General features: G+C 51.0%; 2 protein-coding genes across 9 annotated transcripts in view; one reads left to right on the top strand and one right to left on the bottom strand.

The window, feature by feature from the left end:
* The window catches only part of Habp2 (hyaluronan binding protein 2), a 31,674-nt gene extending 28,389 nt beyond the window's left edge, over nucleotides 1-3,285 (top strand). For all 4 annotated transcript variants that reach the window (XM_078046621.1, XM_078046584.1, XM_078046554.1 and 1 more), the window contains one exon: nucleotides 1,925-3,285. In XM_078046621.1, the coding sequence (XP_077902747.1) occupies nucleotides 1,925-2,089 (165 nt within the window). In that variant the 3' untranslated portion in view covers nucleotides 2,090-3,285. The remainder of the gene's footprint in view (nucleotides 1-1,924) is intronic.
* Nucleotides 2,515-24,661, bottom strand: part of Nrap (nebulin related anchoring protein) — a 77,653-nt gene continuing 55,506 nt past the window's right edge. For all 5 annotated transcript variants that reach the window (XM_078046313.1, XM_040272790.2, XM_040272791.2 and 2 more), the window contains 13 exons: nucleotides 23,545-23,742; nucleotides 21,849-21,953; nucleotides 20,592-20,690; nucleotides 18,963-19,067; nucleotides 18,506-18,613; nucleotides 17,330-17,641; nucleotides 11,477-11,581; nucleotides 10,636-10,734; nucleotides 8,946-9,050; nucleotides 5,680-5,787; nucleotides 4,148-4,459; nucleotides 3,344-3,475; nucleotides 2,515-2,781 (listed from right to left, as the gene is read on the bottom strand). In XM_078046313.1, the coding sequence (XP_077902439.1) occupies nucleotides 2,677-2,781; nucleotides 3,344-3,475; nucleotides 4,148-4,459; nucleotides 5,680-5,787; nucleotides 8,946-9,050; nucleotides 10,636-10,734; nucleotides 11,477-11,581; nucleotides 17,330-17,641; nucleotides 18,506-18,613; nucleotides 18,963-19,067; nucleotides 20,592-20,690; nucleotides 21,849-21,953; nucleotides 23,545-23,742 (1,893 nt within the window). In that variant the 3' untranslated portion in view covers nucleotides 2,515-2,676. The remainder of the gene's footprint in view (nucleotides 2,782-3,343; nucleotides 3,476-4,147; nucleotides 4,460-5,679; nucleotides 5,788-8,945; nucleotides 9,051-10,635; nucleotides 10,735-11,476; nucleotides 11,582-17,329; nucleotides 17,642-18,505; nucleotides 18,614-18,962; nucleotides 19,068-20,591; nucleotides 20,691-21,848; nucleotides 21,954-23,544; nucleotides 23,743-24,661) is intronic.

Raw genomic sequence — 24,661 nt, 5'->3', positions numbered from 1 at the left:
GGGGAGCCAGGGGCCACCTGCCACAAAGTGGAGGCCCAGGCAGGGGACCTGTCTCCCCTGGTGCATCTGACGAGTGGGCGTAATGGCTGCAGCAGGCCTGCAGGGTCTAATGGAACTCTCACAGCCTCCAGGTGCAGGGGTGATATCCTCACCACCGCACAGCTGCTTAGGGAAGTTACCTTGGCCGAGAGAGAGAGAGAGAGAGAGAGAGAGAGAGAGAGAGAGAGAGAGACAGAGAGTGAGAGAGAGAGACAGAGATAGACAGAGACAGAGAGAGAGACAGAGAAAGACAGAGACAGAGAGAGAGATAGAAAGACAGAGATAGACAAGAGAGACAGAGAGAGACAGAGACAGAGAGACGAGAGAGACAGAGAGACAGAGAGAGACAGAGATAGGCAAGAGAGACAGAGAGAGACAGAGATAGACGAGAGAGAGACAGAGAGAGAGATAGAAAGACAGAGACAGAGAGAGAGATAGAGAGAAAGACAGAGATAGACAAGAGAGACAGAGAGAGAGACAGAGATAGAGACAGAGAGAGATAGAGAGAAAGACAGAGACAGAGACAGAGAGAGAGATAGAGAAGACAGAGATAGACAAGAGAGACAGAGAGAGACAGAGATAGAGAGAAAGACAGAGACAGAGACAGAGAGAGATAGAGAGAAAGACAGAGACAGAGACAGAGACAGAGAGAGAGAGAGAGAAAGACAGAGGGGGGGTAATTGATTTAGTCCTGAAAAGTAAGCGGGTCCAGGGCCACAATTAACCCAGGGCCTGATGCCATTCTTCCTACTGCAGACTTTCGGGAGCCCCAAGCTGCCAGGTCTGTGGGGACAGCTGGAGGGAAAGGGTGCTGAGGAGGCCTCAGGTTCCCAAGTCAAAGCCCCCTCCCCACAGCCCCTCTCCCTGAAAGGCCCATATCACACATTACATCCTCCCCAGATTCCCAGGAAGACCTCAATTTAGGGTTCTCTGCCCACAGTCCTTAGAGGCCACCCCACTGTCCTGGAAAGCCCAGCATGGCCACATTCAAATCCTGTCTCTCAGAGCGTCCCTACAAAGGAACCCGGCAATGACTTGCCAGCCTCGAGCCCACTGGGGACGGGAAACTGAGGTTTCTTTCTCCAGAGTTTGTGGCTCTCCTGCCACCCTGTGCCTTTACCAGGAAGCCATGATTTCCACCTGCTCAGGGCAGGGGCAAAGGCAGGGGGTGCAATACTCACTGAGCCTTTGGAAGGGGAGGGAGAAAAGCAGTTGCTCTGTTCTCTAGACAATGCGAGGGCTTTGGAAACCAAAGTCATGGGCTTCAAACCTGGTTTAGTCTCCTGTCATGTGACCCTTATCAGTCACCAAAGTAATTCTCCAATCTCAGATGCCTGAAGGGACTAATGTGTCCCTCAGATGGTAAGGTGGCAGCTCCTGTTAAGAGAGAGCAGTCACTGCTTAAACCCTGTTAGTGGCAGAGCCTAAGCGGGAGTGACTGGGAGGAGCCCGTGTCCCATCCCCCTACCCCCCTACCCTGTCTCCTCCCCACCCTCCCCCTCGCCACTTCCTCCAGGCCCAATCTATGTCCTTTACAAAGAATCCTCACAAGAGCCCTTGGGAGGGGTGTCTGTTGCCATCCACGGATTAGAATTGGGAAACTGAGGCCCCGTTTATCAAATGGTTCGGAACCCAAGGACCCAACCCCACAGCCCAGGTTGAACCGTGGGCTAGGCCATGCTGCCTCGGAGTCCCTGCCCTCCCCCGGTTGTGGGTCTGTCCAAACAGGGCTCATCCCTTGGTCACTGCCAGGGGAAGTAGAAAGCCCCTGAGAACTGGCAGTGATCCCATCCAGAGGACAGGGAGCAGGAGGAGGGAGAGAGGCGGGGGCGTCTCTGATGTCTTCTGGCCCAGGAGGCTGATCTCCGCCTGCTCTTCCCCTCAGGGTGACTCTGGAGGCCCTCTGACCTGTGAGAAGGATGGCACCCACTACGTCTATGGGATCGTGAGCTGGGGACTAGAATGTGGGAAGAAACCAGGCGTCTACACCCAAGTCACCAAGTTCCTGAACTGGATCAGAACCACCCTCCACAGTGAGACGGGCTTCTAAGATGCTGCCCTCTGGACCCCAGAGCCCCTCTGCACCAAGGGGCCCTCCTGGGCAGTTAAGGACATTGCTGGAGCCTCCAGGAGGCCACAAGCCAGCGTGTCCAGGCTCTAAGCAGAGATAACTGCTATCCAGGCTGGACCTGGTGGGACCAGTACCATCTCACGAGGCTCCCGGGAATGATGGCATCAACGTGAAATGCGTGACGTTCGCTTCTGTTCCAACAACTGTGCCCTCTAGAAGATCAGCATTCACAGAGTCTGCCTCCACCCGGGACATCGGCAAATGCGAAACTGCAGGATGCCCAGCGCCAGGGGCAGTCACCCGGACTCTCCTCATTCCAAACACTGAGGCGCTCAACACAACAGCCACCCTCCTGGGGCGGGGGGTGGGGGGGAGAGACGACCAAAAAAATACAACCTCCTCCCTTTGGTTTCAGAATCGTTACTTTAATAAAGGCAGCTCTGGGGATGGGCTGGTGTGCTGTGTTTCACAGCTTGCCCAAACCGAGGCCATCTTGGGCACGATGTGTCTGGCAAGCAGACTTCCTCGGTGGCGTCTCTCTCGAGAACAGGGGGTGGGCTGCCTGCTCACATCCACAGAGCCTTTTTCCTTTTGACGTGCAGAATCTCAGTGGCATCTGGGTTCACCTCCCCCCTCGGGTGACCTCCAGCCTCCACCACCTCCGGCTCCCCCTGCAGAAACCAAACATACTTCCCTCAGTTGAAAGGAAGCCCCTGCCCTGCTCCCGCAAGACGTACCAAGACGCCCCCGGAGCCTTGAACATGCTCGCCCTCCCCTCCCCCGCCCTGCCCAAGAAAAGTGATCCTCAAGGCAAGGACGGGAAAGCGGCAGAGCCCATCTCTCATTTAGCCGTGGAATCTTTCTCCTGAACAAAGTAGGGTTCAAAACGCACACTGTTGTAGCCAGAGAGTCCCTGACCCTTCCCGCGCCTGTAACGAGCAAGCAGTCAACGCAGCCCGGGCTGCCCTGGCCCGGGATTGATGTCGCCCTGGTAGGTTTGCCTCTGCAGAACTAATGGCTGCGACTTCAGAGAAAACCCTGCGGGAAGTTTAACCCACGTGTCATCCGCCCGGTCATCTCAGACCCAGGAAATTAGGCGCCTCGCTCGAGCTGTGTTTCACACTTCTTTAGCGCCAGCTGACCTTTGGCCAAAAATAAACTTTGAAAAGAAACAATGAGTTTGCCTTTCCCATGGTCTTGCAAGACGGGGGGCAGGGTTTACTTGCTACTCACATAAGCCCCAGGGAGACCCAGGCCCCTCATGTTGGCCAGTTCTGCAGCCCGCCGAGCCATTTCCACTTTGTAGGAGCCGGGAGGGGTCCAGCCGACACCCCTGGTCAGGTTCAAGTCTGATTTGTACTTGACCTTGGGGGAAGGAGGAAGCAGGAGGAACAAGTCAGCAGGGTTTGGGGTTCTTGCACCACCTTGCAGTTAGGATTCTTTTTAAAAGGAAGCCAGATGAAGCCGAATACGTAGTTGTCAGCAAAGCCAGGATGGGAGGAGCAGAGTCATGTTAAGCAGGGGCTCCCTGCATGGGGACCTTGAGCTGGCCAGCTGCAGCTTCCCTCATCTGCCCACTCAAGCAATGAGGGTGAGGAGGATCTGGGGCCTGCTCTAACTCACTAACTTAACTTTCCTCCTCTGAACTTTAGTTTCTTCCCAGGAAAGTGCAAGAGTTGGGTAGGGTGACTACTAGGACCCACTGGAGGTAGTACAGTGACCGACTAAGAGCTTGGGCTGTCACATCAAGCCAAAGGTGGGTCACATCCCAGGTCTGCCACTTAATTGCTGTGTGATCTTGAGTAAGTTATGTAACCTCTCTGAGTCTGGAGTTCCTGATCTATAAAACGAAGCAGTCCTGGGGTTGAGGACAATGGGACCCAGTGCTGGAAAAGCATTTGGCACAGAGCCTGGCCCCCAGGAGAGATTTGAGAAATGGTAATTACTGTTCTAGTCCTCCTGGTACTAAGGTGTCTCCGAAGCTGTCTCAGCCTGGCTCGCCCCAGAAGGGAACATGGGACCTGTGAAGGCACTCACGTCACTCTGCAGCTGGTGGGCCTTCTGCGCGTGCTTGAGGCCCAGCTGCTCGGGGTCGCACGTGGGCTGGGGCAGGGGCTGCCGGTAATGCACGTCGCTGGCCAACTGCTGGCTCCTCTTGGCCTGGAGGAAGCCAGGCTGGTCTGTGCGGCTGTGGAACTGGGACCGACTCTTGGCAAAGTCCTTCTTGTACTCATTGTCACTCTGGAGCCTGCCGACGTTCAGGAAATGCTTCATCCTCGGGTCATCGTTGATGCTGCGGAAGCCGATCTGCAGGCCCCGGTCCCGCAGGAAAGCCTCTTTATACCGGAACTGCAAGTCAGAAGAGCAGAGGGTCACGAGCCTGCCTCCCCTCCAGGGCCAGACTCCAGGGAGCCCACAGGATTCACAGCAGGAAGCACACAGTGGCTAGAAACAGGCTTTGGATTCAAGTAGACCTACCTCTGTGGCCCTGGATCATTGGCTGGGCCTCTCCCAGCCTCAGTTTCCCTATCTGATAAAATGGAAGGATGACTCTCCACCCCATGGGATGTTGAGAGAATTCAATGAGATGGGGGTGGGGCTTCAAGTCCAGCACCAATTCAAGCCCACCGATGGTGGCTCTTGATACTATGGCTGTTGTAACCAACACTCCAACAGGACAAGAAGCATGCCTATTCTTCCTTTGATCCCTAGTACCAGACCCAGTCAGGTACTTCTCAAATCATTTATGGTGAGGGACCTGTCTCATTTTGTGTTGTTAAATTTCTACTCCGTCAAAGACCCTTGTGCGGTTGGACCACGCGCTCTTGATAATACCCAGATTGGCCGTTACCCTGTTGAGTGAGAAGAGTCCATCAACCACGCCCTTTGCTGTCTCAATGTCTGTTGCTAAGAACGTTTCTGATCACCAGCTCTTGATTTCTGTGCTTATCTCACGGTGGACTGGCAAGCAGCTGGCTGTGGGGTGAGCCTGTGCCTCCTGTCTAGTCACTGAAGCTCTCCTCTTCACTAATCATGGCAGCGGGGTTTTGAACAATCCGCCATGAGCCAGACACTGTAAGCCATTTCATTTCCATCCCTACATCAGTCCTAGAAGACAAGTATTAAATCTCCATTTCGTAGACATAGAAGTTTGAGTTCAGAGAATATCAGCAACTTGCTCAAGAAAACAGCCAAATCCTCAGTGGCTGAGCCAGGATTTGAACTCAAGCCAATGTAGGGCACAGGCCCAGAGGCTTTCTCCTCTCCACCTGCACTTCGGCTAAAAGAGGTCTCTTCACTGCACACCAACCAATCACATGTTCTCTGACCTCCAGATGCTCATCCACACACTCTTAAGAGAGAGGGTAGGAAGGCAACCTTCCCCACCCCAAATTTCTGGCCAAGATCCTAGAAATCAGGCCCTGATTTTTCATTCCTTTGAAATCCACGTTCAGTTTGACGTGGAGAGGGGGGCACTCGTGACAGTCCTGGTGCCTGTCCTGTGCCTTTCAGCAGAGCCGCGGAAACCAAGCAGCCCTATCAGCAACACAGAGCGCGCGGGGTCTTACGTCGCTGGCGATCTCCCTGGATGCCCGGGCAGTCTGGAACGGGATGGCGTCCAGCCTGAAGTCGTAGCCGCCAGCGCGGGTCTGCTCCCAGGAGTTTCTGTAGACTTTCTAAATGGGGAAAGGAAAAGCGTGGGTAAGTGGGGGCGACTCCATTGTCACTGCATTATGATTCTCAGCAGGAGGAGTTCCCAAACATGGTTCCCATGGCCCCCTTGCATCCTGGGGACTCCCCGGCTCTGGGATCACTGGGGCTGGCCATGAAGGCCTTCAGCTCTAAGCCCCCAACCCGACCACTGGATCTTGCTCTTGTGGGCCTGGGTCTCAGGCACCCCTTCCCCCTCCTTCCCATCTCTGCCTTCACTCTCTGGGTCCAGGGTCTGCAGTTCTACGGGCCAGAGCTCAAAGTTCAAGAACCCAGTTTCCTCCCACGTGCCGACGGCGCTGTTCCTGGGGTCTGGACACCTGCGGGTCTGTTAGCTCCAGTGACTCCTGGGGTGAGGGCCCGGCCTGGTTTTGATGCCACATCCCACACCTCTCCTGAGCACCCCAGGGGCCTGCTCCGAGGGAGGAGCCTTCACCTGGATTCAGTGTATTGTCAAGGACCTGAGTTCGTGACCCATGTGTTTCATGTCCCTTCTTTCATTTTTTCCCTTTTCAGGTTGTCCCCGGGCCCCCTCCAGGAGTCTGGAATCACAGCCCGGGTCCTCGGGTAGACCCACACCACCAATGGAGGTGTCAGAATCTCCAGCACCTTCATGTAGCGATTTTCTTTTTTTTCAAGGTAAGGGAACGACTCCATGAAAGGCGTCCGCGGGAGGTCCCAGCGGAGGGCTCGCTTTCATTCAGCCACAGAGAAGGGAGACAGCAGGAAAGCCACACATCACCAACAGAGGACAAAGTGACGCTTCGGACCTCATCACGACTCGCTGGTTTCATCAGCCACAGCGGGGCAGGGCCCTTAAAGAATCTTCCTCTTGTCACCCGGAAATAGAGGTCAAGGCTGGTCCTCTGTTCCACGGGGGGTTGGGAGGCTGAGCAGAGGAGGAAGAGCAGAAAGCCACGAAGAGGCCCAGCCCCTCCCAGGCTGGGCCTGGCACCGGAGGGAACCATGAAGCACTGGGCCCGGCGGGGCGGGTCTGTCACCTGTGCGCGCCTGTGTGGTCATCACCCTCACTTTCGCCCCCACTTCCCCCTCCAAAATCCAACAGCGCAGACCAGGAACCAAATATCTACAGTGTCCCAGGGCCTGGAACGCAGAGCCTGTCCTGCTGGGGAAATCACCTGATTGACGGATACAGAGCCTAAACAATTCCATTTACTGGGTGTCACCCTCGAGTTTGGCAGCAAGCACTGGAACACAGAAGGGAGGAGCCTTCGGATAGCAGCAGAACAGCGATCCCCTTCAGCATGATGCTTCCTATTTTGGTGGCCCCACCTCATCAGATAGCAACAGGGACACAGTGCCTCTCTGAGATCAGGGACACAGTGCCTCTCTGAGAAGAGCCTCCACGCCAGGCCCGGGCTGGCTAATGACACCGAGCTTTGCACAACCTCCAAGCCCAACGCCATCCCACGCTGGTGTCCCATGCACCCAGCTTCCGAGTATCGGTGGCTCGGGGGTCATCTGGCCAGAGAGTGGCCCGAGCTCCTTCTCCTGTTCTTCCTCCTGTCTACTCTTTGCCTGATTGTGATCACTTCTTCCTGAGTTTTTTATTCTGTTGAGGTTTTTGCCTTGCCACTGGGATCCTTAGATTCTGGAGGCCCTTTGATTTGGAACCCTGGGCGCTCCTCTTCTTGATCACAGTGGGCACAGTCTTGTCCTCGTCCTCACGCATTAGAGCCATTTGATTTTGAGTCATTCCGGCTGCCTTGCACATCTCAATGGCTTTCTTTGCCCAGGAAGGTCACTTTGCCTCCACCTCCTCCTCGCAGAGCACTTGATCCAATTGTGCGTATTCCACACGCCCCCAGAGACGCGCTCTTTCAAATGAGGTCCATGAGTTTCACACCTGCACGCCCCCCGGCAGCTAATTTCAGCTCGAGGACTCTGTGGGGCTGGCCCCCCATGAGAGGGAAGATGCTCCCTGCCACCAACCTGGGGGTGGCTTCTTTCCTCCTTAAGCTGGGCCCCCGGTGGACTGGCAATTTGATACAGCTTCCATGGCTGTGGGCCTCCGGAAGTCCCTCCAGTGGAGGCCCTGCCTCCCCACCCTGGCCGCTTAATGAGCTAGATGTCCTGAGCCAGCTCTGCGGAGGGGGCGGTCCAGCTTCCCCAGATGGAGGTCAGCCCACCAGAGCTACTGTTCTAAAATTATCCCTCGTGCATCCCTCAAAAGCATCAAATGGTCATAATAACTCATATTTACAAAGCACCAGCGCATTCACTGCGTGGGATCCCACAGGGCTTTACAAACGCAACAAACTAATACACACGCTAACTAGAAGGCGCCTCTTGCCAACCCCTGCGAGGCGGCCACCTCTGGGGTGAACGGCAGCAGCTGTCGATCCGCACGGAGCCCCAGGACACAATGGCCAGGCCAGGGAGGGAAGAATGGCCGGGCTCTGGGAGGCCGCTCGCTGCCCCAGGCTGACACACTCAGCCTGTGTTATTCCAATCCGAGAACGTCTTTTGATTCCAACGCCTCTCTACCTGTTATCCAGGGATCACAGCTTTGCTGGCCGAGCAGCTGCCTATTCTATTACTACCGGGGGGTGGGGGGGCTCAACCCCTGCTAACAACAAGCCTGGGTCTAGGAAACAGCATCTTGGTCGTGCAGGCGTCCCAGGGAAACTGGAGTGTTGCAGGGGACAGACACACGCACAGAGGGGCAAGTGCATTCGGACAGGAGAGGCTACCATGGGGCGTCTCCCCAAGCTGCAGGGTGAGGTGGTGCCCCTCCATCTCCAACTCCTCTGGATGGCTGAGGGAACCAGGATGCAGACACCTGCGGGGGCCAGGAGAACACGCCCCTGACCACTACCTAGCACACACTAAGGTCCGTGGGAGATGCCCGGATCAGAATGTCAGAGCCAGAAGGAACCTCATGTGGCTCAGCCTCAGCCTAGTTTTACAGGTGAGCAAACAGGTCCAGCAAGGAAAGTGACAAAAGTCACACAAACAGTGTGTCCCACTCTCAGTTCACTGTTCTTTCTCTTCCACCTCCTCCTTCCCAGGTCTCTTCTTTTTCTAATGAATAAAATCCACTTCGGGCACAGGTCATTTTAGCAAAGTCGGCCCACAGGACAGGGACCAGGAGCTTACTTACGTCACTCAGGTGCAGCGCGTTGAGGCGGGCTCGGGTGAACTCAGGGTGGTCGGGGATCAGGGTGTATCTGTGCAGGGCCTCTGCATCCCCCAACCTGTACAGGCGCTGTGGGTAAGGCAGACTCATGGTCAAGGGTGAAGCCACAGGAGAGAAGCAGCTGATTCCCTCTCCTGCCCCTCCCACACAACTGCCCACCGGATGGAGCGAAACCCAGCCCTGCACAAGGAGAGGTCCTTCTAGAATCTTGTGCCTGGAGGCAGCAGCCTTTGAGGCCAGGGTCAAGTGGAGGTGGCTGGTTCCACATAGACACTGTTAAAAATATTCCCCAAGATCTGCTCCAAATGGATCACAAATCAACATACTGGCTGGCCACACCTGCAGTCTAAGGTGTGTGGATATTTCAGAGGGTCTTTGCAAGGGAGCATGACACATGATTTTTACTGGTAATAAGATACAGCCTCAGGCCTTTGTTGTTTAATACTAATAGAAATAATAATAATAATACACCTAAGAAGTTATTCATATTACAAAATGTCAACATGTATTCAAAAAAATTTAAGCTTTTCATAGTTCACCCAGGACCCAAGCAGATACAATTTTAAAACTCAAACTACATCATGATTGCTACATCTAGAGCAACAAATGAAGACTTGTAGCCAGGTTTGGTGGCACACACCTAGAATCCCAGGGACTCAGGAGCCTGAGGCAGGAGGATCCCAAGTTCAAAGCCAGCCTCAGCAACTTAACAAGGCCCTGAGCAACTTAGAAAGACCCTGCCTCAAAATAAAATATAAAAAGGACTGGGGATGTGGCTCAGGGGTTAAGCACCCCTGGGTTCAATCTCCAGTACAAAAAAAAAAAAAAAGTGCGAACAATTTTAGAAAGTATTTGAGTCTCATGTAATTTCAAAGAGGAAGATACAAGAGTCTAATCCAGTCTCAAATTCACTATGGACTTTGCAAATGTGAATATTCTGGTCATACAGCATCTGGGCTCCCTGGGTGGATGGGGCAGCTCTTTCCCTTGCTTACAGGATCAATTCCTTGACAATCCAGGAGGGGGAAAAATAGGTTCCTACTTCTTGAAATAAATACAAGATAGAGGAAATGGAGCTAAATTATACAAGGAGCAAAAGAAAGAAGCTTTGAATGTAGCTGCTCTTCCTTTTCCTTTTCTTTTTCTTTTTTTAATCTAACTGGGTTATATTAAGCTTTTAATTCCATTGCCATTCATCAGCAATTAAGATATATCTGGTCTCTCGCAGGGTAAGGGATCATCAATAATACTTGGCATTATTATCATTATGATTATGGATCAAGCCATAATAAGGGGCATTTATACAGTACTTGCCATACTTCCTAAAAGCTTTATTTGCTTTTATTTATTTAATCCTCATTTAATCCACTTAATCTCATGAAATCTTTGCTCTCATTTTTCCCCTGTCCTGCAACCCCCTTCTCATAAGAGACCTGAGGTTAGAAGAGTGAAAGCAGCTGACCCACAGTCATCCAGACAGAAGATTTGCAAGCTCAGAAGGTTTCCATTCTGGGAGTTAAATAATGGACCAGGCCTGTGATACAGGAAGCCCCCACAAGCAGGATTTGAACCCAAAGCCTGTGTTCTTCAGCACTGACCACTGAGCAGCTGCACCCCACCACATGCCCAGGATGAGTGAGGAGAAAGAACCCACCTCGTTGCAATGCACGTAGCTATTCTTGGCGTGAACCAGATCTGGGGAGTCAACCACTGTGGTGAACTTGATACTGTCTGGTTTTTTACGGTATTTGGTCTATAAGAGAAAGACAAAGGTTTCCACCAAACACAGTCACACATCATGCATTTTCCCAGATGTGGCTTCACCCCACCTCCTTTAGAATCAAAGGTACCAGTGACATGATTGGACAACAAATCTTTCTGGTGGGTACCCAAATCAATGGCATGGGAAAGATCCAAGCTCTCTTCTGTGATTAGGAACATTTTACAGGCATTGACTCTCTTAAAGAAAAAGACTCTTCACGATAAAGGAATAGAGCAGAGGACAATGTTCAGCATTAATGTGATCCTGCTTGGACCCTGACCAGACAAGTTCCATTATGAAGGACACAGAGAAGGCAGAGCCACCCATAGGGGGATTCCAAGGGAGGGATCTCCAGGTCATTAACCCGGTGGGGAATTCAGTGAAGGACACGGTGTGCCACCTTTAACACCCTCTGAGACTGTCTGGACACGAGACACTATGAGTCAACTCAGTGGGCAGGTGCAAACTCCTTGCCTCCAATAAAATAATGGCCATATTCGATCATGATTGTATATACGGTGTTTACTGAGAACCTTCTAACATGTTTGCCTTTAGTTCCCCAATAGTGATTTCCTTTGGTGGGAAATCTCATTCCGTTTTAGGATTTTGTTGCAAATGGTCCCAGAGAAAACACTGGGAATCCAGCAGCCCTGGATCCCATTGGGATCCCTACTCCATGAACAGGTTCTCTCTTCAAAGAAATGTCACTCTGGAAGGGACAGGTTGATGGTACCTCGCTGATGAGTTCTCCCGCCTTCCTGGCGCTCTCTATCTGTGGGGATCTCAGTGCTAGCCATCCTGTCCCCTTCATGGCCATGAGGTCCGACTTGTAGCGAAACTGCAGAAAGAAAATCGTGGGCTTTCTCAGCAGAGTGCCCAAGACTCTTAGGGCACTTCAAGAAGGTCCTTGACTTGCAGTGGCATTTGCAATAAGGCTTCCTTACAACAGTTCAGCCCCTTCCTCGGGAGCCCGAGCTGCGGGTCATCGAGTCAGTCATTTGCATTGTGCATTCTGCCAGGAGGTAAAATAATGAATCCTGCACGTGATACAAGAAGCCCCCACCAGCAGGATCTGCAGCCAAAGGTGATGGTTTCTGTGAACTCTCACTTAAAGAAAGAGCTGAGACATGTGCTCAGACCCAGGCAGCGGCCAGGATTCTTTCATGTATTCTGCCAGGGAGATGACTGACCACCTGCCCAAATCAAATCTCTCCACTCACTGTTGGGCTGATAAAATTGCTCTGAGCTCAGATCAAACCTGCTGTAACTAGGGGCAAATTTTACCAAGATGTGACTCAGTTTCCCTCTGTGACACTGGAAGGTCATGACAACCACTCTGTTCTCATGAAAACATGTGAGAGTACCTAGGGACAAGAGCCAGTTAGAATTTTGTTCTTGTGGTAGCAAAAGTGAAGGGGGCAGGAGTCAATGAAAGCCAGGATTTAAAACAAATTTAGACATGAGTGGGCTAAGAGTAAGCCATTTTAATTCTTCAAGCCTCAGTTTACCTCGTCCCACTGTGTCATTATGATTTGCTTATATTGCAAAAAGGGGCTAAGCTTCGTTCTCTTTCTTCATTTTAAGGGCTCAGAAGACTAGGACTACAGCACCATTCCTTGGAGAAAATAATAAGAGGTGCTTTTAAGACAATGGGTTGATTAGGAGCCCCCCAAAACATCAAACCTTACGACAATTCCTTGATCTGCCCACCATTACCTTCAATGAGACAGTCACCTGCATCCCTTTCTTCTTCTCTTTATGGAAATTAGGCATTTTTAAAGGTGGAAAAGCTTCTCCAAGGAAATCTAAAATTTGGATCTAAACGAAGTCGATGGCATTTCTCTAATTTAGATATAAGCTCTGCTGTAACGCAAAATATCACTCTGGAAATCAGCCTCTCGGCCTTTTTAGTTTTCTTTCATTTCAGGATTCACAGTGCTCCTCACAGCTGGCCTCAAAGAGAGTCCGTTTCTGATCTGCTGTCTGCTGGCTAATGCCCCTGTGCCAATTCCACTCTGCCTTCCAACTGGTGGAGGGAGACATCACTCAGGCTTGGGAGCAGGTTTCAAAACCCCATGTCAGTAAGATTGCTTTTTATACCGCGATCTTTCAGTCTACACCGGCAAAGCTTTTGCCTTCTACTCTGATAAAGAACAGAGAAAATTGGATAAATTTCTAAGTTGGAGAGAATAATCCTACAGGGCCTCTTCACAGCCAGGCCTTGCTCCTTTCATAAGCCAGATGAAGTGGGGAGCGCTCTTTCAACTCGCCTTTTGTTGAGCTGAACAGTAGGATCGCAGGTAAGTCAGAAAGCAAGATGCAGGTTCCCCAAAGATCTGACTGCACCTCACACTCTCTTATAAATGGATCGTCTATTGAAATCTCAGCTCCCAGCCCAGCTTTGACTATTCACCAGACCCTAAAAACAACACACCTGCCCCAGACTTCAGGATAAAAGAGGGGAGAGGGCGGGGAGTGGAGGAGAATCAGCTACCCAAAGACGGCTTCAGAGAATGAGCCTAAGATAATAATAGACCTTCCCAAACTGCCCATCCAAATCTGGCTTCAGCAAACAGCAACCTTGCTATTTTCCTTCCATATACTAAGACCTGGAAGACACCTGCAGAGTCATAAGTGGGGTTTGGGGGGCACCCCCATTTTGGAGCCCTCTGTTGCAAATACACTAGAGGCAACATTCAGTCTCTGAGTTATGATGAGCCTGTGAGTGAATGATGTGAGTACCCAGGTGCCTAGAGGAGGGGGTATATGTACTAATTAGAAACATTATCATGTCACCTTGTGTGCAGTGGAGCTTGCTCTAGACCCACTATCTCGTTCCACCCTCACACCATCCTGCAAAGGGGAGGTTCTTGTTCTCATCTGCAGAACATGTTTGGTGTTTCAAAGATGGGCTGGATTCACCGAACAGCCTTGAGCTGCTGTGCTCTGGGTAGGTGTTATGGTTTGGATCATGCATCAAAGCATAGTCCCCATGTTCAGGGGTGGGGCTTTTAGGCTTTTGAATCATGGGGGTTCTGACTTCATCAGTGAATTAATCCACCCCAATGGATTAATCCATTAATCCACTGATAGTTAATGGACTACTGGGAGGTGGGACCTAGTTGGAGGAAATAGGTCAATGGGAGCATGCCCTGGGAGGGTTGATCTTCTCCCTGGCCTCTTCCTCTCTCTCTGTTTCCCAGATGCCATGAGCTAAAAGTTCTCCCTGCCATGTCCTTCCGCCATGATGGAGTTGGCTACCCATGGACTGAGACCTCTGAAACCATGAGCCAAAGTAAGCCTTTCCTCCTGTAAGTTGTTCTTGTCAGGTATTTTGGTCACAGGAGCTAAAATCTGACTAACACAGTAGGCCACACTTGTAGTCAGGAGCACAGGCTCAGAAGCCAGAGATTGGGGTTCCTAATCCAGCCACATGCAGAAGCCAAAGAGACTGAACCAGGGGTCAGGAGACCAGAGCTGGAATCCTGCTTCTCTTCCTCCCAGCAGTAGGTCTTGAGCAAGTCACATCCCTGCCAGCCTGCGAAGTGGGGCACATGGTTACTGAGAGTATTCATGCTTTATTGCTGCATCTGTAAAGATAAGAGTAATACTAGTACCTATCTAGATCAATAAATAATATTGTGCAAAATATTTATACTAATGCCAGCCCAGGGCAAGGGTCCCACGTGTCTTAGCTATTGTTACTGTTGTTGGGGAAGCTGAGGCATGGAGAGCTTCAGGAGCCTGCCCAAGGACACACACCTGTAAAGGGTGGGGCATGTGCTTTTCAGGACCTCCCATGGTCCCAGCATGAGATCATGGAGGGAGTATGGAATAGCAGACTTGAAAGGCCACAAAGAGGCGGCAGGACGAGCATGTGTCCATGATGGACATTGCCAGGCCCAGCCCGGGTGTCTCACGAACTCCTGAGGAAAGAAGGGCTTGGCCCTGACCTGGGCGATCATGGCCTTGAGGAGCTCAGCCCCCTCTGGCCCCTCACAACGCTCTCCTTCCGGCCTGGATGGGAGAGGGCGGGGGCAGCAGCTCAACTGAGGAGGCTCCTTCTCGGACTGCCAAGTTGGGGGACCTCCCATTAAGCATTTGTGTCCTTTTCTACATAATACAACGACATGAAAATTGATTCTTTAAATCATAACAACAATAAAGCTGAAGGCTCAAAAGCAGCTGGACATTTTGAGGTCTACTATTCAAACTATCCTAGAATCGAGACTCCCAAACTAACCAATTTATAGTCAAAAGACAGTGCACGGAGCATAACATGGTAGTATAAGTTTTTAAGCCATAGTTTCTTAACCTTCAAAAATTTAATACAGACCCTGGTCTTAAAATGTCAGGATGAGATTGCCAACCACTGTTTCTCCTGTTTAGATGACGTCCCATTTTTTCTAGTGTTAAAGTTTCCTTTCTGTTTAGAAATAACAGTGACATAAATCATACCTTCAGGTAGCATTTAGGGTTTTTCCCCCTTTTCCTTACTTAGTAAAACAAAATATGACATTACATGGACCCTGCCATTTAAAAAATAAATAAACATTTTTCTAGGAATCTCAAAAATCTGGATCAGAGCAAACCTCTTTGCTTTTCCAGAGCACAGACAGAGGCCTAGAAAGCCAGAAAGGGGGGGGGGGTCCTGCCCTGAGCAAGGACAGTGGCTGCCTCCAACACACACCTCCTGGCCCAGACTGGCGTACTCACCTCCCCCAGGTGGCCTCGGAGTCTCCCCTGAGTGCCTGTCCTGTCTCAGCAGTTTCTTTTCTCCCCCAAAATAGACTATTGACCAGTTGGGCACTGGAGAGTCACATTTTGAGCTTTCCTTGTGGGTGGGTGTGGTTCTCAGGGTCACCTGCTTGCAGTGACCCTGAGAGTGGAAGTTGGCAGCAAGTAAAATCTCCCTCTGCAGGACCCAGTTGGCCTTGCACACTCCATACTCTCCCCAGTGGTGAACGATGTGATATTGCAAATAATAATTACTAACGTAATTATTTAATAAGACCATTACCATAATAATTGATAACCAAGTATGTGTTCGGAACACCCCTTTATTGCTATATCTAATTAAACTTAAGAGCAGGCATTCTGCCCTGAAGGCCCCCAGGATGGGAAGCATGTTGGGGGGAACATTCTAGAATAGCTAACACTTGCTCCAGTGTGCTATGGGCCAGGCTCGGTGCTAAGTGCTTCCCATGGACCAGTTCTCAACCGAGAACCAGAGTCTCAACTAGGGCTAATTTTATCCCCAAGGGACATTGGCAATATTTGGAGAATTTTATGACTAATGCTATAGGCAACCAGAGGATAGAGATCAGGGACATTGCTAGATATTTTACAGCACACAAGACAGTCCCCATCACAAACGAATATCTGGCCAAAAGTATCACAAGTGCCCAAACTGGGAAACCTTGGTGAACACAGTAAGGACTAATGTGCCAATGGCCCAGAATTCACTCTCTAAAACAGGACCACCTTCCTGCTAAAGGCCTGGAGAGATGATGTGTGGCACTGTGTCTGCCACTCTGCACATCTTGCGTAAGCACTGGCCATGGTCACGTTGTCATCATTACTAAGACCCAAGTCAGTGTTTCCATGTCCAAGGTTTTGCAAGGACAGGGACTGCCCAAGCTCACGCAGCCAGGGTGGAGGACCTGGGATTTGCATCTCAGGAGTCATGACAGGGGAGGAGCTGCTGCCCCTGCCACCTGCTCACTGTCCTTGCTCAGGGCAGGACCCCCCTTTCTGGGCCTCAGGGTCTACAGTGCACCATAAGGGGCATGACATCCTGTTTCAGGCTCCCTCCAAGGGAGCAGGATGGCTGAGAAAGTGGGCTCTGGAGCTAGACTTTGCTTGGTGCCTCCCTCGTGCTCTCAATCTATAAGGCAGGAGTGACGTCTGTCCCCACCTTAGAGCTGTGACAATGATACAAGCAACGGGCAGCAGTCAGCAGGTGTCACATCCTCACCTCCATCCCCCGCACCCTCAGCCTAGACCCTGTGCTCCCTCTGACCCCTTCTCCCATGACAGCCCCCCACTTGCTTCACTTGGGTCTCAAATATGCCAAGCCTGTTCCTGCCAGGACCCTGGCCTTTGAACTCGCTGTTCTATTTGCCTAGAATTCTCTATCCCCTTCTCTCGTCTCCTTTAGGCCTGTGAATGTCACTTTTCCAACAAGAGCTACCCTGATGCTGTATTTTAGATTGCATGAACACACACATCCACACCCCCTACCCACTCCCCTGACCCATTTGTCTCCACAGCATGTCGCCATCTAACTTGCTATAGATTTGCCTTATCAATCATGGTCTATCTCCTTCCAGGAGAACAGAAGTCCCATGAGCATGAGACTGTTTTCCTTTTGTTGACGGTTACACTCCCAGGGCCTAGCACAGTACCTGGTATGTAGAAGGTGCTCAGCAGTATAGGTTGAATGACTGAATGATGGATTTCAACTTAGATGAAGCAAGTCACTGGGACTTGAGGGTCCAGAAGCCCAAGGAAGGGGCAGTGGTGGACACCAGCGTGTGGTGGAAGGAGGAAGGAGGGGCTGGTTTGCATTCCACGAGGGGCCTACCTCACTCTGCAGGGCGTGGGCTTTCTTGGCCCAGGCCAACTTCAAGTCTTCGGGTAGCGCCGTGAACTCGTGGTACTGAGTCCTGTAGTCATGGTCACTGGCCAGGGCCTGGGCCTTCCTGGCATGGACCAGGTGCACCATGTCCATGGGTAGGTGGCACTGGGCTTGGCTGCCGGCTGCCTCCCTCTTGTACTGATGCTCACTTTGCAGCTGGCCCATGAGCCGACAGTGCCGCAGCCGGGGGTCATCGCTCACGCTGCGGATCCCGATGAGCTTCCCTCGCTCCTTCACAAAGTCGTGTCTGTAGAGAAACTGGACGGCAGCACCAGCGGGTCAGGGTTCTGTACCCAGCTGCTTAAATTCCATCTGTGCTACCCCGAAGACCCTAGAAAAACCACCTCTTACAAGAGGAGGTGAAGATTATAGGAGCCACCACGGCGGGGCTGGCCTGAGAGTGTGCCTTCCTCCCTGGGGAAGGAACAATTAAAACACTGCTCCATCTTTCCATCTAATTAGAATCAGATCCTTAGAGCCAAAGCAAGGGTCCCACTCCCCTTACGTGTCCCTGTGGCCAAACGGAATTTATCAAAAAGGGTAAAAGAGAAACTCGTGCTTCATCTGTTTGCGCTTGGCAAAACATTAAACCCCAAAGACAGGATCCATTTATTTGAAGTCCACGTTTTCTGCGATTTGTTTCTGGGAAAGAGAAAGTCACCTTCATGTCCCAAAGCTACGGACGTTATCAACAGAGTGGCTGCAACGCAGCTGGCAGACCCTAACGCCGTGGCAGGAAACTTCAGGGAGCCAAGGGGAAGGCTTGTTAGGGCTGCCTAGCCGTCTCAGGGGAGATCCGGTTCCAATTCTGGGTGGGGTTTCAAAACAGGCAGTTCACACATTACAGGGCGTCCCCAGACGGCCCAGACTCTGCAATTAGAAATCAACCACAAGCTCCTTCCTGCTGGAGATCAGTTGCCTGAATTTAGCTCTCGATTCACAAAGCATTTCTTTCCCTCCCTCTGTCAAAGGATCTCATTCATAACTAATATATTCTGCAGGTGACATCCTGTCTCTCATGGTTATAGATTTGCTTTAATTCAGGGAAATCAGCCACAGACATTGTTTTACATGAAGTTAACAGAGATTAGGCAAGATGGAAGGTCAGAACATTCCACTCACATCGCTGGCGATGTCCCCAGAGGCCCTTGCAGCCTGGAAGGGGAGCGCATCTATTGTCAGCTTGTAGCCTTGAGCACGGAGATCATGCCAAGACTCCTTGTATTTTGCCTAAAGTGGGAACACATGTACATCTTTTTTAAAAAAATAAATTACATGAATCAGTGAACAAAGACTACCCCTTTCATTTGTAGCACAGGGCTCCAGAACCAATTTCTGAGAAGCAAAGACTTCCTATTTGGCAGAGAAAAATCTCAGCACATCCTGCGGCAGGCTCTGAGCACACCTATGCACCCGACGCATTTGGGCAAAGGTAGGTGGGTTGCACAGGGGCATCTAAAACATGCATCTGAAATATGGCTCCTATGAATGCCAGAAAAGTCACTGTCAGGGCTCCTCACAGACACACAAGCATGCATCGCTGGGAGCATGCTCAAGTTGAGCAGAAGGACAGGCTTACGTCGCTCAGATTGGCCGCATTTGTTTTTGCTCGGACAAACTCGGGCAGACCCAGGGTCATTGTGTACTGGTGTCTAGCATCCTCTCCAGCTGCTTTATAGAGACGCTGCCCAAAACCGGAAAAAAAAAATTAAATAAAAGAAAGAAAAGAAAGAAAGAAGATAAGTGCTATGCGTTTCTGAAGTGCTGGACACTCCTCTTTTATAACTGGGCAAACATGACAGCAAAAGGTCATTCAATGTCAGAGGTACATCTGCAACATCCAAGGAGACATTTCCTCCCATTCAAGTCTTTATGGGTCAAATCAGTGAAATAGGAGAAATATATAAAAAGCTGCTATTTTCTTTGCTCAATAGTAGGCCAGGGTATGACGTAAATTTAAGAAGCTATTGACATTTCTCATGACACAGACCTTGTCCTTGAGGACAAAGTATAAGATGATGCTAAGACCTGAGAGATTTAGAAGAAGCCCTGCCTGAAGGAAGGGGGCGCCCAGTCCTGGTGTGCGTCCTTTCCTGACACCAGGGACCCTCCCCATGAGCAAGCCCACGCCAGGGCTGCCCTGGATGGCCTCGCCCTCTACAGAGCCCTCTATCCTGATGGTTAGAAAGGGGGCTAAAGGGTTGCTGAGTTCTCCGAGGCCAGAGGCCATCGTAAAAGGTATTGTCACTGCTTGGCACTCAATTCACAAGAGAGGCAGGAAAGGTTAAATAAGAATTTAAAACTGATAACGTCACTGAATCAGACCATGAATTCCACCTCTCCAGACTTTTTTCTCCAGCTCACTTCTTACTTTTTAACTTGGGGTGAAAGTGGGAATTAACAGTATCAATCCTATTCAAGCAGGGCAGGATGGCACATGCCTGTAATCCCAGCTACTTGGGAGGCTGAGGCAGGAGAATAGCAAGTTCAAAGCCAGCCTCAGCAACTGAGAAGGCCCTAAGCAACTTAGAGAGACTCTGATTTAAAATATATATATATCATATCATATCAATAGTCAAATTTCACTTGACTTCTAAAAGTCACAGTCAGGAGAATCTTAAAACCTAAAGACAACTCAATATTTACATCTCTGTCAGCACACCTATGTCAGGTCAGTGAAAGAAGTAGGATCAAAAGGGTGGGAAAGTCAGCTTATGGAGTAACATTCTTTTCCTTTTGCTAGAGCCAGGTAAATGGCGAGTGAGAAGGAGAGGAGGCAGGGATCAGGAAAACTGACGAGCCCTGAGCCTTGGGACCGTCAGGCAGAACCACAGACCCTCCCCACAGTGACAATATAAAATGGGTCACTCCATATTTGCCTAGATAGAAGAAAGGAATTATAGGCCAGAACTTCTCAGACTTCAATGTGCAAAGGAATCATCTGAGGCTCTCGTGACATAACCTTTGGATTCAGTGGCTCAGGCCTGAGCACTCCCGGGGAACACTGCAGAGGCTGGTCCAAGCCTGCCCTAAGGGAGCAAGACCACAGACTAACCCACATTCCCTACTGCGCCTCTTTCCCTCTGGACAATATTCAGACTCTGCACATCATGCTCTTTGCTCTCTAAGCCTCCGTACAAACATAGGCTCTTCCTCCTCCCTCAGCCCACAAACATCAGTTTTTTTTAAAAGCCACAGGAGAGTTTACCTCATTGGTAATCTGGTTGCTGAACTTTGCATGAAGGAGGTTGGGGGTGTCCGTCACAGTCGTGTACTTGATCGACCCAGGATGCTGACGGTATTTACTCTAAATCCACACACGAGAAAGGAAGAAGACGACTCCATAAGGTTTAAACCCAGAGGAGAACCAGTTCTTGGAATACTAGTTGAAGACTCATTTTGCAAAGGCTGCAAGCTGCAAGCCTGTCACTCCAGAGTCCAGTCGCTCCCCTGCTCTTGTGACCTCCCAACTTACAGGGATGAAGAAGCAGAGAGGAGGACAGGACAGTGGACTGAACCAGACACTCACGAGGGGGAAGGGGAGAGCTAGCCTTTGCCATGAAAGCAGACGAGACTATTGAAATCTGAAGTTTGCTCCCGAACAGAGACCCGGTTGTCCTGGGCTTGAGGTGACACTAGGGCCGGCTCTGTAGCCTCTGACCATGCACCTGCCACACCACCTTTTGATCCCAGCTACTGGGGAGGCTGGGGATCAGAAAGTCACTAGCAGGGCCCACATCTCTGGGTTTTCTTTTAAGCTCCAAACAGGGTTCTGATGCATCATGAGCTTAAGAAACCTTCATCTTAGTGACTTCCTTGAAGAAATGGAGCACAAACAGACCTAAACTCCCACAGGATGCACACTGGGAACCCACTGGAGCTCCTGGGCTGCACTCTGACACCTTCCACTCCTGTGCCTCCATTACGTGCCCCTGACTGGAAAGAAGTCCTGTGGGCTACATTACCCAGGGGTGCAGAATTCTAAGCACTGCATATTTTTTTTTAACCAAAAATCACCACCGATCTTATAGTGAACACTTTTGTATATAGCTGACACATGAACTGTGCTTAGATTAGTGTGAGTCCCCACAAAAGCTCAATGGGGAGGCATGAGTATTCCCATTTGACTAATTAAGAAACTGAGGCTCAGAGAGAGCTGGTCACTGGTCTGAGGGCATACAGCAAATGAACAGTGGTCTGAAACTTCCATCTCTTATCTATTGGTCTCCAAAGCCTGTTGGCTTTGCATTGTACCACAGGGCCACTTTTCAAAGGGACAGTGGATAACTGTTACATGTTAATACAGGAACTGACTCCAGGGCCACAATGACATCTTCAAGGGCATCTAACTGCATGGAAGAATCAGTGAGGACAGAAGCCAGGCAAGAGGCTAGGTGGTGAGCCACCACTCTGACAACTACTTAAGTTCCCACTGGCCTTACAGCCCCACCCCAGTCCCAGTCACCTCACTGATGAGCTCAGATGCCCTCTTTCTTCCTTCAATCTCCAACGTGCCTGGAACGACGCAGGCAACGCCTCGCATGAAGTTCAGGTCTGAGCGGTACAAATTCTGCAAGGAACAATACAAAGAATCAGAAAAGCTGAACCCTCAGAACAGTAGCAAGGAGAAGCCAAAGGTCTGTGACATAGCATCTGTCATAATTAGAACTCAGGGCCGCGTCCGTCTCTCAGACGCACCATGCTCAGCGATCGCACAGATGCTTCTTGGTAAATGCTCACTAGGTGGGGAAATGTAGGTCAGAAGAAGATAATTCTGCTGTCACTTGTCTCAGAGTAGCTGTGGTAGCGACGCTAGACAGATTTTCATTTTAATGTGAGCTATCAAAAACTAAACGCTGGGGTGGATTGCGGGTAGGAAGTCAGTCGTCTTGGGGCGCGTGCAAATGGCTTAACAGGTCTTCTAAAACAAAACCCGGCAGCAGCGGGTGCCATCAATTAATTATGGGTTAAGAAAGAACGAATAAACGAATCCAAAACACTCTGGCAAAGGCCTGTCTGAGCCTGCCTGGATAGGGGCGAGCGTGTGTACCAGAGTGATTTGGGATGACAGTTTAAAGAGTCCCCAAAGTCACTCCCCTCAGCCAGCGAGGTGGCCCCTGGGCCTTCTGCCTTCCAATTGCCATCACAACAGGAGGCAGGGCAAGCGAGGGCTCTGTGCAAGTGACAAAGGGGCCCGGGAAGAGCGTGGCAGCTCCCTGGTTCCTACGGCTGCTCTCAGGTTCCTGACAGCTGATGTCATCGAGTAAACACCGTACACAGGCATAAAACTCCAAGAGACGGCAGGCACCAGACCTGAGCGCCGCTCGGCTCGCTGGCACTGCCAAACCAGGAACGGGGGCTCGTGTGGTGTTCTACTCTCCCACAGAGGCCCGTTACCTGCAAATCTCAGAGCACGCACACCTGGCAACCTGGGATAGAGGTGTGAGCAAAACAGGCTGCTGTTGCTGCTGCTGCAGAGGAGCGTTAGCTGCCTCTCCTCCAGAGCCAGCAAGTCCTCCCTGGCCTGCCGCAGAGGACAGGCACCAGGAGAAGCCTGAAGAAGGGGCTCTGATTCCCCAGACCTTCCCCTGCGCTCGCTTCCCCTGACGTGGGTCAGCTGATGGATGGGCTCTGAGCAGCGTCTATAGACACATCTTAGTGCTCCCCAGAAGGGGGGACAGGAGTGGAGAAAGCTCCAAAAGGAACCCTCCATCCAATGTGCAGCCAGAGGCAAAGCCGCTGGCATCTCCTGAGTGTGAAAATGTATGAACCTAGGGGCATCTCCACCACTTGAACCTCAAGTTCAAATCCAGCACCCCCCTCTCTCACATACAGTTGTGTGATCTTGGGTAAGCCGTTTATCTTCTTGGCACCTCACTGTAACTTCTCTGTGTAGTGGGGATGAAGACCATCCCTTCAGGGTTAGTGTGAGGATTAAACAAGAGAATGTGTGAAAACACGGTGCTTGGAATTGAGCAAAAATACTCAGTCAGTGGTGGTTGTCCTTATTGACTCGTGTAATTGTGCAGGAACTCTCAGGTTGTGTCTCAGAAGAAGATGCACATTTAGGATTCCCAGTGTCGGTCAGGAGCTGCAGGCCAGTGCTTCACAATCAGACCTGGGAGAAGAAGGGCCTTGAGGGAGAGGCCAGGCCTCCTTACCTCGCTCTGCAACTTGTGAGCTTTCTTGGCACAGCGCAGCCTCAGGTCTTCTGCCAAGGACGTGTGCTGGGGGAGCGGATGTCTGTAGTCCTGGTCGCTGGCCAGGGTCTGAGCCTTCTTGGCGTGCACCAGGGTTACCATGTCCAACGGCAGATGGAAGTGTGCCTTTGAGTGTTCAAAGCCTTTCTTGTAATTCACCTGGAGGGGCAAACAGATCAACAGCGGCTATTTCAAAGCCACCATTTGCAATGGGACTGTCAGCAAGAGCTACTGCAGTGTCAGTGTCCCAGGTCAGCCCCGGGGATGTTCCTGGCAGGATTTGTGCTCCTTGCTTGTGGGGAATGGCCTAATAAGCAGGGCTCAACTCCAAGTCCTGCCATTCACCACCCCAGTTCTTGGAGGTCATTGATCCTGTTAGGGGAGAATACAAGGCCCAGATAGAACGTCAGTGATCTCCTGGCTCAATTCGTTAGATCTAATTTTTCCAGAGGTATGAAGGTGCACGGCCACCCTGGACCCTATCCACTTTTTACTCTTTTTCACACCATCCACTCGGGTTCAGGGTTTAGACACCAAGGGTCCTCATCTCACAGTAACTAAGGAAGAACTTTCTCAAAATATTAGGTGACTTCCTGGTCAACCTGAGGGCCAGGAGCAGTAGGGTGGATGCCTGGAGAGCCAGCCCTGAAGGATGGACATTCCCCAAACCCCACGCACATCCTGAGAAGGTGAGGGAAGCCCACTCCAGACCGCTGGCTCCATACCCTCCTGGAGGAGCTGCGGGAAGGCCTGTGAATTCAGCCAGGGACTTCTCGGGAGTCAGGTGCGTAATCACCACCTTTTCTTCCTCGTCCTCCTCCATCTTTCCCATCGCTTCCCTGAAGCTCCATCACCCCACCCTAAATTGCCACTCCACTTATCCTGCCCTCGCTCTAACACAAGGCCAAGCACAATTCATGCCCAACCCCATAGTCACAGGACAAAAAGAAAGGGGGGGGTGGGTATTAGAAATGGGGAAACCGAGACAGAGAATAAAATGGCAAAGAACGTGTGAAGCTGTGGAAAGAGAATGAGACACGGAGTCGGCGCCACTTCCTGGCCTTGCTCCTCTCTAGTT

The sequence above is a fragment of the Ictidomys tridecemlineatus genome, chromosome 1 (genome assembly GCF_052094955.1).
Source record: "Ictidomys tridecemlineatus isolate mIctTri1 chromosome 1, mIctTri1.hap1, whole genome shotgun sequence".
NCBI classification, from domain to species: domain Eukaryota; kingdom Metazoa; phylum Chordata; class Mammalia; order Rodentia; family Sciuridae; genus Ictidomys; species Ictidomys tridecemlineatus.
The sequence above is the reverse complement of the archived record's forward strand: the minus strand, read 5'-3'. Positions and strand labels throughout refer to the sequence as shown.